Genomic DNA, 14,365 nt, shown 5'->3' on the forward strand with positions numbered 1-14,365 from the left:
GTATCAGTGTCTGTGTCTGCCTCAACCCCCTCCTCCGGCTGATTGCTGATGTTTTGGTTGTGTTGTATCACAGCACGTCTTGTGTGAAAGTGACTTTGTGTGTAGATTAGTGAGTGGAAGAAGCTATCCCGAGTGGCTACAAAAGTGGACGTAGCATGGAGGGAGAAAAACACAACCAAAGTGAAACGAAAAGCCAAACAGATAAAGATTGTGCCAGATAACCCTGTAATTAGCTTGTGCTAACATGCCATGTCAGTAGCACGGCCCTCGAGTCTCTCCTATGTAGAAACGTGATGCTACAGGTGGTTGCTGGGCTAATTGATGTGTTCATGTCACGGTTGGAGGCTGTGGGTGTGTGCTGCTGCTGGCACTGAGCCAAGGAGGAGGAGCCTAGTTTGAATGTTGTGTTTAATAACAAGTAACAAGACTCCTGCAGACCCTACCTTTAATTAAAAGACAAAACCTAACAAAAAACAGTATTAAGAGCAGAAGTAGGCCAGGAGTTAACAGGTTTGAGGTTTCACAGCCCAACATGAACAAGAAGAGAATTATCAATGGGGCAGGAATCTAGGGAACTCCTTCATCTCATGACACAAGCTCTCTTGTGGTCTGTAAGGACGTGGTCACATTGGCCATTCAAACAGTGCCGTACCCAAGCAGGATTTCCCCCACGCACCGCTGTCCCCCCCCTGGAAAGGTCCGCCAGCGTTCTCACTCCAACATGAACCTGAGTTTGGGCACTAGCCTGGCTCGCCTACGTCATTGTGAAGCGTCTGTTTACATGAAGCATGATGTTATCAGAGTCAGCACAACTGCCCCGTTTACATGGGTCCAAAAATCCTATTTACAATCAGATTGAAAGGTCAATCAGACTTAATATGTCTCATGTAAACACCTTAGCCAATCTGATTCACCTGGATCTAATTGTGTTTCAGGTCAGATTGTAAAAGATAGTCCACGCCCATTGATAATCCGCTCCATGCCCCATGTAAACAGCTAAGTGGCGCTGATTGGGTTGATAGAGAGGACTGTTTGGTCTGCGCATGTGCCCCCTAGTACGTGAGAGGCACGTAAGTGAAGTAAGTAAGCATGTAAGTGACATACGCAGAGCAACACATGGCCAATTGCAAACAAACATGGCGAACAAACAGAAAAACTGGACACAATAAGCGTCCCCAACAAAACACAACGTGAATCCATCTTTCTAGAGGTAAACAGGAAGCAGGAAGTGCACCTCCTCTTCTCTCACACATTTACAGGTAGTGGCAGAGTGACGTAACACGCAGGTAAAAAACCCAGTACAATCAGATTCAGCTAGGGCCATGTATACGCGGATAGAACATGGATCTCTTTACTTGAACTTCATGTTAGCAGATCAAATCAGATTTACTTAATCTGATCGATTTCAATCAGATTGAGAAAAACTACCCGTGTAAACGAGGCTAGTGAGACACAAGCCACATATACACGGACCCAAATATTCTGCTTGCATTCGGTTTATTTGCTCAAAGGGAAAGAATTTAACCTTTGTATACACCTCATTCTGAAAGAAAAGTGCCAATCTGAATGGACATTTAATCGGTTTCACAGGGGTGGAATATTCCTTTCCCCAAACCGATTGAGGTATCATGTATCCACTCAGACGGAAAGTTGTCAGGGTGCGTTCTTTCAGTGCATGCTCAGATATGACGTAAGACGCAACTTTGATAAATCACGTGATGCTTACGTTTTTCTGCGCATGCCTCATTGACTATTCTGTTTGATTACAGCGGCGCTTGTAGACCAGAGATTGGAATATTCCTTTCCATGTATACTATTGTTTTCAGAAAAGTCATTCGGAAAGATTCCATTCAGAAAGACAAAAAACTCCTCATGTAACGTTGGCTACAGAGAACACTGCTACAACTTTAGAGACTTTTTGGTTTATGTTAAGTTGTTTTGGTCTGATACAGCCTGCTTACACCCTGCTATTGTTTGTGCTGAGCACAGTACACTTGTGGTCACACTGGTCAAATGATCTGGACTTTAGGCTTGAAGTGTGCTTATGCACAGGACGGTTTGCAAGAGTGACCGCTTCCTTACAGATCAAGCAGCTGATGTCAGTTGACATGTTAGAGAAAGCCCAGTCAACTCACAACTGAACTGAGAAGGGACACAGATCTGGTGTTTTCTGGCAGTAGCCACACGCTGGTGGAAAGACAAATTCAGCTTTACAAGACAATCTTTATGTCCTGAGAGATTATGGTGCAGCCATTACTGCCTGTTTCACTGTCAGCTGAAAGATACACTACAACACTTTTTAACACATTTATTATTAAAAACAACTACAAAACAACCCTTGAAATATATTAATATTGGAAAAATAAATCCACCTAGTTATTCTTGGTGTAGGGGAGACTGGGGACAGTTGCAACAAGGGACAGTTGCAACAAGCCTTATTTCTCTAATCAGAAACATGCTAGAGTGATGACACTCACACTGCACATGCTCAGTTAGACCCTCTACCCACCAAGAAGAAAGAGGCCATGTTGAGCATCTGGTCCTGCTTCTATCAAGTGAAGTTGTTTTGGAGGTATGAAAGTAGCTTTTTTCATGAGCTGTTTTTTGTCATACTGTCCTGACCTTATGTATGAATGAATCCAAACCTATCTAGTTTGAATCACTGTTTGTTGACTATTAAATGACATGGTGAGCATGTGTCAATGTCAATGTGGCTAGCTAGCACATGGCGTTTTGTCATGACTGGTACCATGGGGACAGTTGCAACTGTTTTAACTGTCCCCATGCTATTAGGTTAGTCATATTAGAAGAGGCCACACAACCATATTTTTTAAGATTTTTAGTTCAAAATAGGCAAAATTAATATATTTTATTGCTAATGATGAACAGAACAGGCAATCATATGGAGAAACTAACGCAAATGATGAACAGAATAATTTCCCAAATAACTTGTTAAGCAAAAATGAGCAATTAGTTATTGTGGTATGTTGTATGTGTCATATAAACTTGTCATAGAGTGAATGAATCAACTAAATAGAGAAATTGTATTCTGTTTATTTTCAGTATGCAAAGAGTGAGGAAGAGAGTCACTAACAGAGGGGTTCCCCTCAGTATTTTGGAACAAGCCTCAGATATTATTACAGTTGAGGGCAAATCAGTGAGAGCAGTGGCCAAGGCCTTTGACATATGCCACACCACATTGTTCAGGCTCCACAAGAAAAAAAATAATCTTGCAAGCATGGCATCAAAAAATAATGTTGCAAGTTATTCCATTCTTTTTGTTCCAAAATGCAATATTGAGTTTTTATAGCTTCAGTAATATCTGCACATTGACTCACGGTAGGCCCATGTTTAAAACAAAACAAAACTGATTGAATACTTTAAAGCTGTACAGAAAAGAAAATTGAATTTGAGCCCACTCTGGGTCATAACATTAGTATTTGTCCTATTTAAACAAAACACTGAGGATAATTAGTGAAAAATTAATGTTTTTTTTATATGTTGCAACCGTCCCTGATCTGTGTTGCAACTGTCCCCAGGTTTGGGGTCAGTTGCAACGTCTGAATTCCTCTATTCAAATGAATATTCTGATTAATATGTTATATGTAGCCATCTTTAAATGGTGAGGGCATTTAGCAAACAGATGTAGATTTAGAATAGAATAGAAAATACTTTATTTTTCCCCGAGGGGAAATTCAGGAGTCACCGCAGCATTTAAGAAAACAAAAGTAAGAAAGAGTATAGAAAGTGCAAAAATGTCCATAAGAAATTAGATGACGACATCCCGTCCACCACTCGTCCACCACTCTCCAGCCCAGCCAGTCTCCACCTCCACAGGGTCCAGGACTGAGCACTCCCAGCAGTCTGTTCAGTCTCTGTCTCCTGGATCCTGTCTGCTCACAGCAGGCGAAGCTCCTCCGATGTGTCGCGGCGTCCGATGTCAGCTCCGTCAGCCACGTCCGTGAACAGCACGATGCCGCTGGGTTAGCACAGCTAGCTCATCCATCCCCCGAAGCGAGATCCCCCGTTCCCAACGACGATGGATGGAAGGACAGGTCCACGTCGACACCTCCCAGCTCACATCGGAGAACCAGCACGTCGTCCTCACCTCCTCCTCCTCAGCTCGAGGGAAATCATCAAGCCCTACACTAGTTAGCATTGACATGCTACAGGCTGCTAACAGCTAATTTCGCATGTAAACAATGCAGCCATGGTTACATGTAGGATCTCCAGACAAACACAGGAGAAAAGTAGTAAAAAAAATAACGCCGAAGCCACAAAAAGTTTGGTGTCCGTGACCGACAATGAACCATACAAAGTGATGATCCACTCCAAATACAAAGATTACGAAAAAGAGACGAAGAAATTACAAGAAACGGACAAAGACGAGAGAGCTGCTGCAACAGGCAGCTACTTGGGTAGCGCCAATTATTATGCAGAGATTTGGTGAGACTAGTCCAAATATTCTCTGAGTAACTGAGAGTAATGTAAAAAGTGTTGCAACTGTCCCCAGTCTCCCCTAATTGGCACAGAAAGTAAATTTCACATCACATTTTCCCCTACGCTGTGTTTTGTTGATTTTTTTCTTAGTTAGATCATGGTACTTAAAAAGGTTTTATTTCCTCTCCTGTAACCCAGACATTATTTCATGTCTACCGAACAAACCTTAAAAAAAGGAAAAGCCCCAAAACCCTACATCTGGGTCACACTCAGTTCAAATCAGATCCCCTTACTTCCTGTTAAATCCAACCAAACTCCACAGAGCCGCCGGCTTCTTACGCAGGAATACACACACACACACACACACACACACACACACACACACACACACACACACACACACACACACACACACACACACACACACACACACACTCTGGGATTTGTAAACTATTTATATCATGCTCTTTTTTAAAGGATTTTCTGAGAAATGTCTGTAAATGTGTATTATTGTGTGTCTGTGTTATCCCAGACACAACATGTTACCATCCTCAGCACAGACGCCCTGTTCGGACGAGTCCTGGAGAATCTGCCCGCAGTCCGACTGAGTCCGTAAACATGGGAGCATGAGTCAGTGTGTTGGCTCGGAGCAGCAGCTGCATTAATAAACAACAAATGAGTGTGTCCTGCGGTGCTGTGTGTTTAAGTAGTGGTAGCACGGGCGAGCCTGACGTGATTTGTTTGTTTGGAGATTAGAAGTGCCAGCAGCGCTCAGTAAAACTGGGATTAAAGACGGATGTGCGTCACACGGAAGATTGTGTCTGATAGGTTATTCTTGGAAGTCCTGGATGTTTTCAGTGAAGCTGCTTCGCAAACATCACAGTAATGTGAGACAACTCTGCAGCTTTGAACCTTTGAGTTCGTCTTCGAAGGAATCAAACAGGAGTCTGAACACGTGTGAAAGAAAGACTTTATTTATGAAATTTGCTCTGAAAGCGTTACATTCTGAACAGTTTCTGGAGGAGAAGGTAGACATGATGTTTGATTGGAAGCTGATGGATCTGACGGCGTGCTCGTCTTTCTTCTACACTCAGCTTTTCTCAGTTTCATCTTAAAATAATGTGGAGATAAAACCAAACAAAGATCACAGAGAGTCTTTGAAAATAATTGGTGCGGCGGAGCTTCGGACGATTAATGGTGGCAGAAGAATTCATCGTCAGAGGGAAAGTTTGGCTGTTTTGAAGTGCGGTTGGATCAGGTGCTCATTAACCAAACTATCAGAAAGTCCAACCTGAACCCTGACCATGTCGGTGTCCGTGCTCTGCTTTGTCTGAAAGCTCGTTAATGTCAGCTCCATTACCTGATACATTATGCTGGACTTACACCAGATCTGTGCTTTGACTGCTGAACTTCTGGAGCCACAGGGCTGAGGGTTTTAATTCACTGATCTGATGCTTTTCCTGCTCCAACGATGAGCTTTCCCTCCTCCATGTTATTTCTAAACGTCTCTCCACTCATTACACATGACTGGTGGAATTAAGTCACAAGACACAAGCAATGATCAGGAGTGGGAATTGGTACCCACAGAACTTTTGTCCTTTTTGCCTGTTGTTACTCTTCATATCTCGTTTGTTGGCCATAGATACCAAACTGGTTACGTTTGCAGTGACGTTTTTTTTTTGTTCCTGTGTGTGTGTCTGGAGATTCTATGTGTAACCACAGCTGCAATGTTTACACACAAGATTTCAGCTATTAGCAGCCTGTAGCTAGCTGGTGCTAGGGCTTATGTCTCCCACAAGCTGAGAGGAAGGAGGTGAGGATGATGTGCTGGTGCTGCAGTGTGAGCTAAGATTGTTATGAGGAAGGTAAGATTTGTGTCAAATAAGATGGACAAGCTAGCCATGCTAACCCAGCACCTGACGGAATACCAGAGGGCAGAGTAGCATCATGCTATTCACAGTCATAGCTAACGGAGCTAACACCAGACATGAACACCACATTGAAAGGATTTCAACTGCTGTGAGCGAACAGGATACAGAAGAGTGAGCCTGAACAGACTGGTGGAGAAGTCTAGATCAATTTTGGATCCTATGGAGGTGGTGGACTCGAGAATTAAGGCCAAGCTTTTGTCTATGTCATTCTATTTATATAATCTTAATTTTTTTGACCATACACTTGCCTGTATTGCTGTAGTTTCTTTGAATTTCCCTTCAGGGATTAATAAAGTACACTCTACTCAGCAAAAGTTAAGTTGATTTGAACACTACAGACAGGTGCAGGTGGAAAAACGCAGAAGAATAGATCTCGTCAAAGACCTGCAAAAAAGAAACTTCTAGCAGCAAAGTGATTACACATTTTTAGAGCAGAAAGTACTCTTAAACTAACATTTGTGTTTCAGCTGGACTTTCTTCATTATGTGGCACAAAATAACCCAGACTGTGAGTCAGTGTCATCTCTCTGGACAGTCAAAAAGAGGCTGTGAGCCTCATACAACCACACTTCAAACATAGCATCAAATCCCTGTCAAATTGAGGCTTTAGCTTTCTTAAGACCTGACACATGCTCAGTGTTTATTCTCGTAACCGTGCAGCTTGTTGGATGTTAGCAGGAGGATGCAGCTAGTTTATTCTGCTTCAGAGCCTGTAGTCACCTCAGCTTTGTTAAAAAAAGACCATGTGTTGCCTCCAAACGTCAACCAATCAGAGAAAAAGCTGAAACAAAATAAGGAGAGCCTTCTCAGCCTGCTATAAGTACATCTACCAAAAGAATTTCCACAGCAGGTCTAAATACAGAAACACTGCTACTCTCTGATTACTTTGGGTCAAAAGGATTAGAGGTGCCCCTCCCGCGCCTTCTCCACCAATATATAAAGAGCCCATGACCGGAGTATAGGTACAGAGGATGAACAGCCTGTTTTTAGTGCTGTATCCATTTCTGTTCCAGTTATGATCACAACCTCAGTCTGTCTTTTTGTGTGTGGACGGCCTGGCTCATCATGCCTCGGTCCAGCCTTCCAGGCCTGTGATTTTTTTGTGTCTCTTCTGCAACAAATTCTGTGAACTTATTCTGTGTTTGTCTCCGTCCAGTGTCTCACCTTCCACTTGCCTGCGACCGCCCCCTCTGCAGCTTTACTTCAGTCAGATTAGACAGCTTCTCAAACACCCATCTACTGTTGGGGGTGTTGCTTTGGACCTAATATCCAGTTGAAATCTTACACAGTTCATCCTAAACAAACTACATCCATTTCATTACATCAGCTGTATGTACTTATTATTTTCCACATAACTTTAGAAATGTTTCTCACCAAGCTTTGCTTTATAAGTATGAGCTGAAGTTGCTGGCTCAAAATCAAATGCTTGAAACTTTGTCTCTACTTTGTAACTTTCCTTTAAAGCCCTGAACTGGACTGGAGCTAGACCTAGAGCAGGGCTGTCCAATTTGGGGCCCGCGGGCCAAATTTGGCCCGAGAGCGTTTTTTATTTTTATTTTTTGGCCCCCTGACCATGTTTGAATTTTTATCACATATACTGTATGTTTCAGATGAATGTAAATTAATGTAGATATAGTAGCCATTTATGGGGAAAAGGTCTAAAGTAGGTGTCCAGTTTTATTACTATTCCTTATTTTAAAAGGATGGAAAATGCAGTATTTTTGTTTCGAAGGAGCATGTTGTGTCCCATGTCAGTTTAGTTATATTGCGCTACATGTCTTTGAAGACATAGGCCTAGTATTTGTGCCATATAGATGTTCAGTAATTTTATGAAATGAATAACTTCAAATAACTGAATACAGTTAAGAAAAGGGTTTTCATTTTCAAAATAACTTGTTTGAGTTTTTATTTTGCTCAATTATGCTACAGGCATATTTGATATCATGCACTGCAACATGACCACTTGGTTTTGGCCCGCAAACCTCCATCCTGATTTGTTTTTGGCCCTTCACTGAAAAGAATTTGAGCATTCCTGACCTAGAGAATCTTACCACAGAGCCATTGACTGAGTACTTAGATTCAAACACTAATGTTCCATTCACTCTGAAAATGAATAAAATAATTTGCACTGGGTAAGTCCATGTAAAGATGCCTGTAGACACTGCTTATTCCTGGACGGTGTACATGACATGAGTCACATGGCGCAAATTTGTACTAATGACGTGAACCATACTGCGCATGCTGCAAATTTTCAATGCCTTCAACAGCCAACTTGCTTGTTGTTCATTTGCAAGAGTTTAATAAATATAAACTCCAGCCAATTATTTGTGTAAGTCAGCCAATTAGTGTTGGGATTTTCTAGTGGAGTAAACAGGCCATCAGATATTCACAATTTTTTTTTAATCTAGGGCAGAAGGGGTCAGAATATGTGATAGAAGTGAAAACCTTTGTCAGCCTTGGTTGATGAAAACAGACAGGAGTACAGTTTGAAAAAAACTCATCCCTCTTGCAAATTTGCATCTTAGTATGGATATAATTGCATATATCTATATATACATATATATTATTTTTCATTTTTCACCTCTGCATGCAACCACTTTTATATTTTATATTAATATTATTATATTTATGCTCGTTTTTTATTTTTTGTTTAACTATTTGCACCATCAGACCAATAAAAATTTGGTGAAATGTAAAAACTACTTATCAATAAATCTGATTCTGATTTGGATCATGATGGGAAACAAATTTCAACGACCTGCTTGGTTCACGTGAATTGCACGATCATTGGTGTTTGTGAGCGCAATGTAAGAGTGAGATCATGCTAGTTGATGGCATTGATGGCAAAAATCCAGAAAAACAAAATAAAATTCTAACTTTTAACTTTTCTACAACTTCATTTGGAAGCTGCTTTTTTCTTTCCAAAGCGACACAAAGCAACAATTTAGACTGGCTCACTTAAATTAATTTCATTTTCATAGTTTTATCTTTGCAGTTTTGGAAATCGTATGATGTCTTGGTGCCTTCATCTCTTGTTTACACCGTCCATACTTTTCCCTGAAGAGCTGATTAAAGAATCCGATTATTTGAAAAGTTACTCCAAGTTAAAGCTAGAGTCACCTCTAACAGCGAGGCTGTGCAGCCTGGTACATGTGCACCTGTTAGTTCTCTCTTTCCATCATTTACCTCTGTTTTTTTTTTTTTTTTCAGGTGGATTTCATGTGGGAATCGCTGCTTTTAACTCTCACTGCTGTTTTTGTTAATGCCATGTTTACTCCATGTTCAGCTGGTAGCTCAGAAGTCAGACGGCCAAACCGCTGGAGATTCCTGCAGAACTCTGGATATTCAAGACACACAGGTATTCAGAGGAGTAAAACATGAGGAAGAGAGTTGGAGCAAGAAGACTGAGGCTTTTACAAAGAGATATAAGCTGGGTTACCCTCCTTTCTCTCATTATGGACAATGTGAGATCTCTGCTAAATTGGAGGATGCAGTGTGGTGTCTTACAGAGATGTGATTGCTTCCAAGTGTTAAACTATCCAGGTGAGATTTAAACCCTATTTATTTGTACTTTCTCTTACCCCTCTGATATTATTTCATTGTGTATAAGTGAAACTGGAATGAGTATTTCTGCACTCTAGGGTCTGATTAAATGCTGCTATCATGATGTTTGTGCGGCACAGAGAAATATTTTGGTGTAATGTGTTTAAGCAATCTGTCCCCGACAGTCTGAACCCGTTTTGCTCAGTGTAAGCTAACAAAGGCAGGGCTGTGCACCAACACCACCCACACACAGCAAACAGCTAGAGACCCTGAAGGAGAGTCCCAGTGAACTGGATGGGAAGTTTATGGGATTAGGATTGGACACCCCAACTTTAAAAACTCTGTTGAACTCTCTGCTGAGTCTCCCACTGCTTCACGCTATGCTAGGCTAATCACCTTCTGGGGTCCAGCTGCACACCTGACATGCGCAGACATGTAACAGATAAAAACGAACTTCTCAGAACTGAACTGAGCCCATCCTCTTCTGAAAAACAGTTTTCATGTAAAAGTGGAAAGTTGTAGAGTGAAATGCTGACTCACAAACCAGCACCGTGACACGGGACTGCAGCGCTTGTTATCGCAGCATGTCCAGCCCTGGAATAGCTCTGTGCTACCTTTTTACTGACATGATTAAATGCTAAGCTGGATGAAACACAGCTTAAAAAAACAAACCTATAACTACGCAGTCACTCTGTACTCACACAAAAAAAGAACAAACAATACAAGTACAGCCATTGAACCATGTTGGAGTATAAAAAAATGTTACTTAAGGCGGTTACATCACTGATAAAGCTTTCCATGTTTTTAAGTCCTTTCTATTAAATATACAACTACAAAGATAGATTATTGCACGTCTGCAGCATGCAACAAGCAGTTCTGTACAAGCCCTGTGTGGTGCTTCTCTGCCAACTTAAGGTACGATGGCACATGGATAGATCGCTGCACTAAAAATAAATAATTCACGTTCATTAAAAGGAATCCAGTGTGTGAAACGAGCCTGGTAAGTCCATAAATACTGTAGATAAAGACTCAGTCCAGTGACGGTGGTGTTAAAACCCATTAAATCCTGTTCAGTCCTGACTTCATGGGTTCCTCCAATCAGGGTAACTCCAGGAGTAGTTCAGGAGGAGCTGGTGGCAGCAGCACTTACTGTCACTTTAATGGAAGTGTTGTCACTGTACTCTGAGAGCTGTCAATGGAAGAAAGCCTGGTATTTAGCTCACTCACTGCCTCATTAGCCATCTGCTCTGGACACATTCACATCCACAGCTCCAAAGGTTAGAGGCGACGGCAGCCAAATCATGTGCTGGTATTTTTCTGACAGTTTGATCAGGAAGATGGAGCGCTTCACAGAGGAGGGTTATTTAAGGGAGTCTGGAAGGAGGGCTGGTTGCACAAGCTTTCCTCTGAGGCTCAGTTAACAGTCCAAACTTGGATGGGCATGTGAGTTCTGAAGTTGTGTGAAGGTTTAATGACACTCTGAAAACTCTTACAGTCGTTTTTTCTTCATTAACTCTGCCAGGAGATATAGAGCTGGTCAAAAGCTGTGAACAAAGTGGAATAAATGAGCTCCTTTCCCCCAGGATTTGGTTAAAACCTCAAACAGATGTTTGAGAAAGTGGAGGAGCACAGGTGCCAGAAACCAAGTTCTTTTGCTTTTATCGACAGACAAGGTCATAGAAGCAAGAGTCTATAATTGGGGGTCAACATTTTGGTGTTGGAGATGATCTGGTTGGTGTTAATACATTTAACAGGATTGACTGATGCAGAAAACTGTCTTTATGGTGAGCAAAAAGCAGAGCGCTTAGAGCCAAAATGAAATTCCCAAAGTATTGTCTATCATCTATGGGCAATTCCATTTTATGATCTGGCTTTCTTATAAACATGTCATGTGATAAAACTTGATTCTGATTGGTCAAACCCCCTATTTAAATGTCATTAGCAGTAGAAATGCCAAAGACAACTTTAAAGATAAAGTAAAGAAATACACACAGCGGACCAATAGCAAGGCTTACAGTTCGCAACAGTGTGCAAATCATGGGAGTTGCGCATCAGACAAAACACCAAGGCTTCTGCTTTGAAAAAGCACAAAACAGACCTGTGGCGTAGGTGACTGAATTGATTTGAAGTGTAAACTTCGTGAAGTTCACAAGCCATGGCTTCCTGCCACTGAGGCCTGAAACCATGTTCACCCCAGAAAAACAACAGGACAGATTGTCGGCGTATTTATGGATGCTGTTAAGTATGAATGCACTTTGCAAGCTAAGCTAGCTATTGGTTGATGACTTAGCCGTTGCTAACCTCTTTTTCCTTTCTAGTTCAATCCTTTGTTGCCTGTGGCTCCCAAAGAACAAGGAGGTGATTGTGAAGTTTCCAAACTCAAGGCCTCAACAAGTGATGACTGTTTCTGGACTCTTCAGTTGAAGCTGTTGACATGTTAACCATGAAATTGAGGATTTTAAGTATGTTTCAACAACTGCTCTTTAACTGGAGTAAGATTAAACCCTGTGCAACCAGCCCTGATGGTTTGCTTGAGTTTGGGGATAAGTATGAGCTTGTGTTTTGAGCTGGAGCTGTATTTGTGGCCCAGTCCAGCAGTGACCTTTGAGATATTCACACTCTGTAGGCTCATACAAGATACAAGCAGCTGAATCTCCAGGCTGCCACAGTTTTATCCAAACCCTCAGACTCAGCAGTACACACACCAGTAGATCAGGTTAAAGAGGATGTAGGATCCAGGGAAGATCATGCGAGAGTAAGTGTCAATGGCGTGGGTGTTCTGGATGATCCGGAAACCGCGGATGCCCTTCTTCTGCTTGTTCCCCGTGGGCTCATTGTCCAGGGAGAGATGCACGACCATCCGCTCTTGTTTCTCTGAGGCATCCTCAGCTGCCATGGAGGCCCTCGTGTATCCGGCAAGGCTGTTGGCATCTGCCTCGCTGTATGTCCCATCCAGCATCATGGTCCTGGCGTGGGACATGCCACAAGTGCAAGGGAGTGTCTGGGACTGGATGAGAGGGGGGAAAATAGTCAAGGATCATTGCAAAGTAAGTGTTACCACACAGGAACTCATGTAGCTCTGAATAAGTCTCAGTACCTGCTCCCTGGCCTTTTCTCTGAGCCGCCGGTCTTTGCCGTCCCTCATCGTGGTCAGGTAGTTGACGGCGGCGTATTCAAGCACAGACAGAAAGACAAAGACGAAACTGACCCAGAGGTAAATGTCCACAGCTTTGATGTAGGAGACTCTGGGCATGGAGGCGTTGACTCCAGTGATGATGGTGGACATGGTGAGCACCGTGGTGATACCTGGAGCACAGAACAGACAGGCTTTGTCAGAACAGCAGACTGTTCTGGAAAACACTGTGGTATTATCTTAGTCTGACTGGGCCACAGATGGGACAAAACAACTCAAGTCTTAAAAAACAGCTGCTGTGGCTTCATCACGAGATGCAAAAACAAAAGTCAAACATTTTTACAGGTTAAAACCAGAGATGAAGTTTTTCTATCTTTAGCTGTTCAGTTATTTCTCAGGACAGCACCATCTCATTTACAGTGGGGAAAATGAGCATTGAACCCATCAACTTTTTTCTCATCACATTTATTTCCAAAGATGCAATTCAAATGAAATTTCTACCAGACATTGGTATTAACTCAAATAATCCACACATGAAAAGAAATCACAACGTTCAGGTCCATAAATAATAATTATGTGGAGTTAAGTATGATAACACAGGAAAAAAGTATTGAACACGCTAACTGAGACTCATCTGATACTTAATGGAGAAGCCTTTGTTTGTAATGACAGCTTCCAGAAGCTTCTTGTATGTTTGAACTAATGGCTCACACTGCTCAGGTGTGATTTTGGCCCATTCCTCTGCACAGATTGTCTTTAAATCTGGAATATTCTCTGGTGCCCTCTGGTGAACCCTTTTCTTTAGTTCTTTCCACAAATGTTCAATTGTATTTAAGTCAGGTGATTGACTAGGCCATTCTAACAGATTGATTTTCTTTTTCTGAAACCATTTGAGAGTCAACTTTGCCGTGTGCTTTGGATCGTTGTCCAACCACGCCTCATCTTCTTAATCCTGGTGGATGGCAGCAGATTCATATCAAGAATTTCCCCATACATGGCTCCATTCATTGCTCCGTCAATTATATGAAGTTTGCCAATACTATGAGATGAGAAACAACCCCATGCCATGATGCTTCCACCTCCAAACTTCACTGATGGTAGAGTGTTTTTTGGGTGATGTGCAGTGCCATTTCTCCTCCAAACATGGTATGTAGTATGACAGCCCAAAAGTTTACATTTACACTTTACATCATATTATTTGTTTGACATTTGGTCTATCTTTGGTCTCCAGGAAATGTAAAGATAAGAATGTGTTCTCAATAATGACATGTTGTATTTAGTTTTTCTCAGTTTTCAAAATTATCCAGTTATGCATGAGT

General features: G+C 41.9%; 1 protein-coding gene across 1 annotated transcript in view; it reads right to left on the minus strand.

The window, feature by feature from the left end:
• Positions 1 to 5,403: 5,403 nt before the first annotated feature.
• Positions 5,404 to 14,365, minus strand: part of LOC141802436 (gamma-aminobutyric acid receptor subunit rho-2-like) — a 58,556-nt gene continuing 49,594 nt past the window's right edge. Inside the window, exons 8-9 of the mRNA XM_074685999.1 lie at positions 13,011 to 13,219; positions 5,404 to 12,920 (exon numbers count right to left, since the gene is read on the minus strand). Coding sequence (XP_074542100.1) covers positions 12,603 to 12,920; positions 13,011 to 13,219 — 527 coding nt within the window. The 3' untranslated portion in view covers positions 5,404 to 12,602. The remainder of the gene's footprint in view (positions 12,921 to 13,010; positions 13,220 to 14,365) is intronic.

The sequence above is a fragment of the Halichoeres trimaculatus genome, unplaced genomic scaffold (assembly GCF_033239565.1).
Source record: "Halichoeres trimaculatus isolate MK-OKI-2021-1 unplaced genomic scaffold, fHalTri1.1 fHalTri1_scaffold_13, whole genome shotgun sequence".
NCBI lineage: Eukaryota > Metazoa > Chordata > Actinopteri > Labriformes > Labridae > Halichoeres > Halichoeres trimaculatus.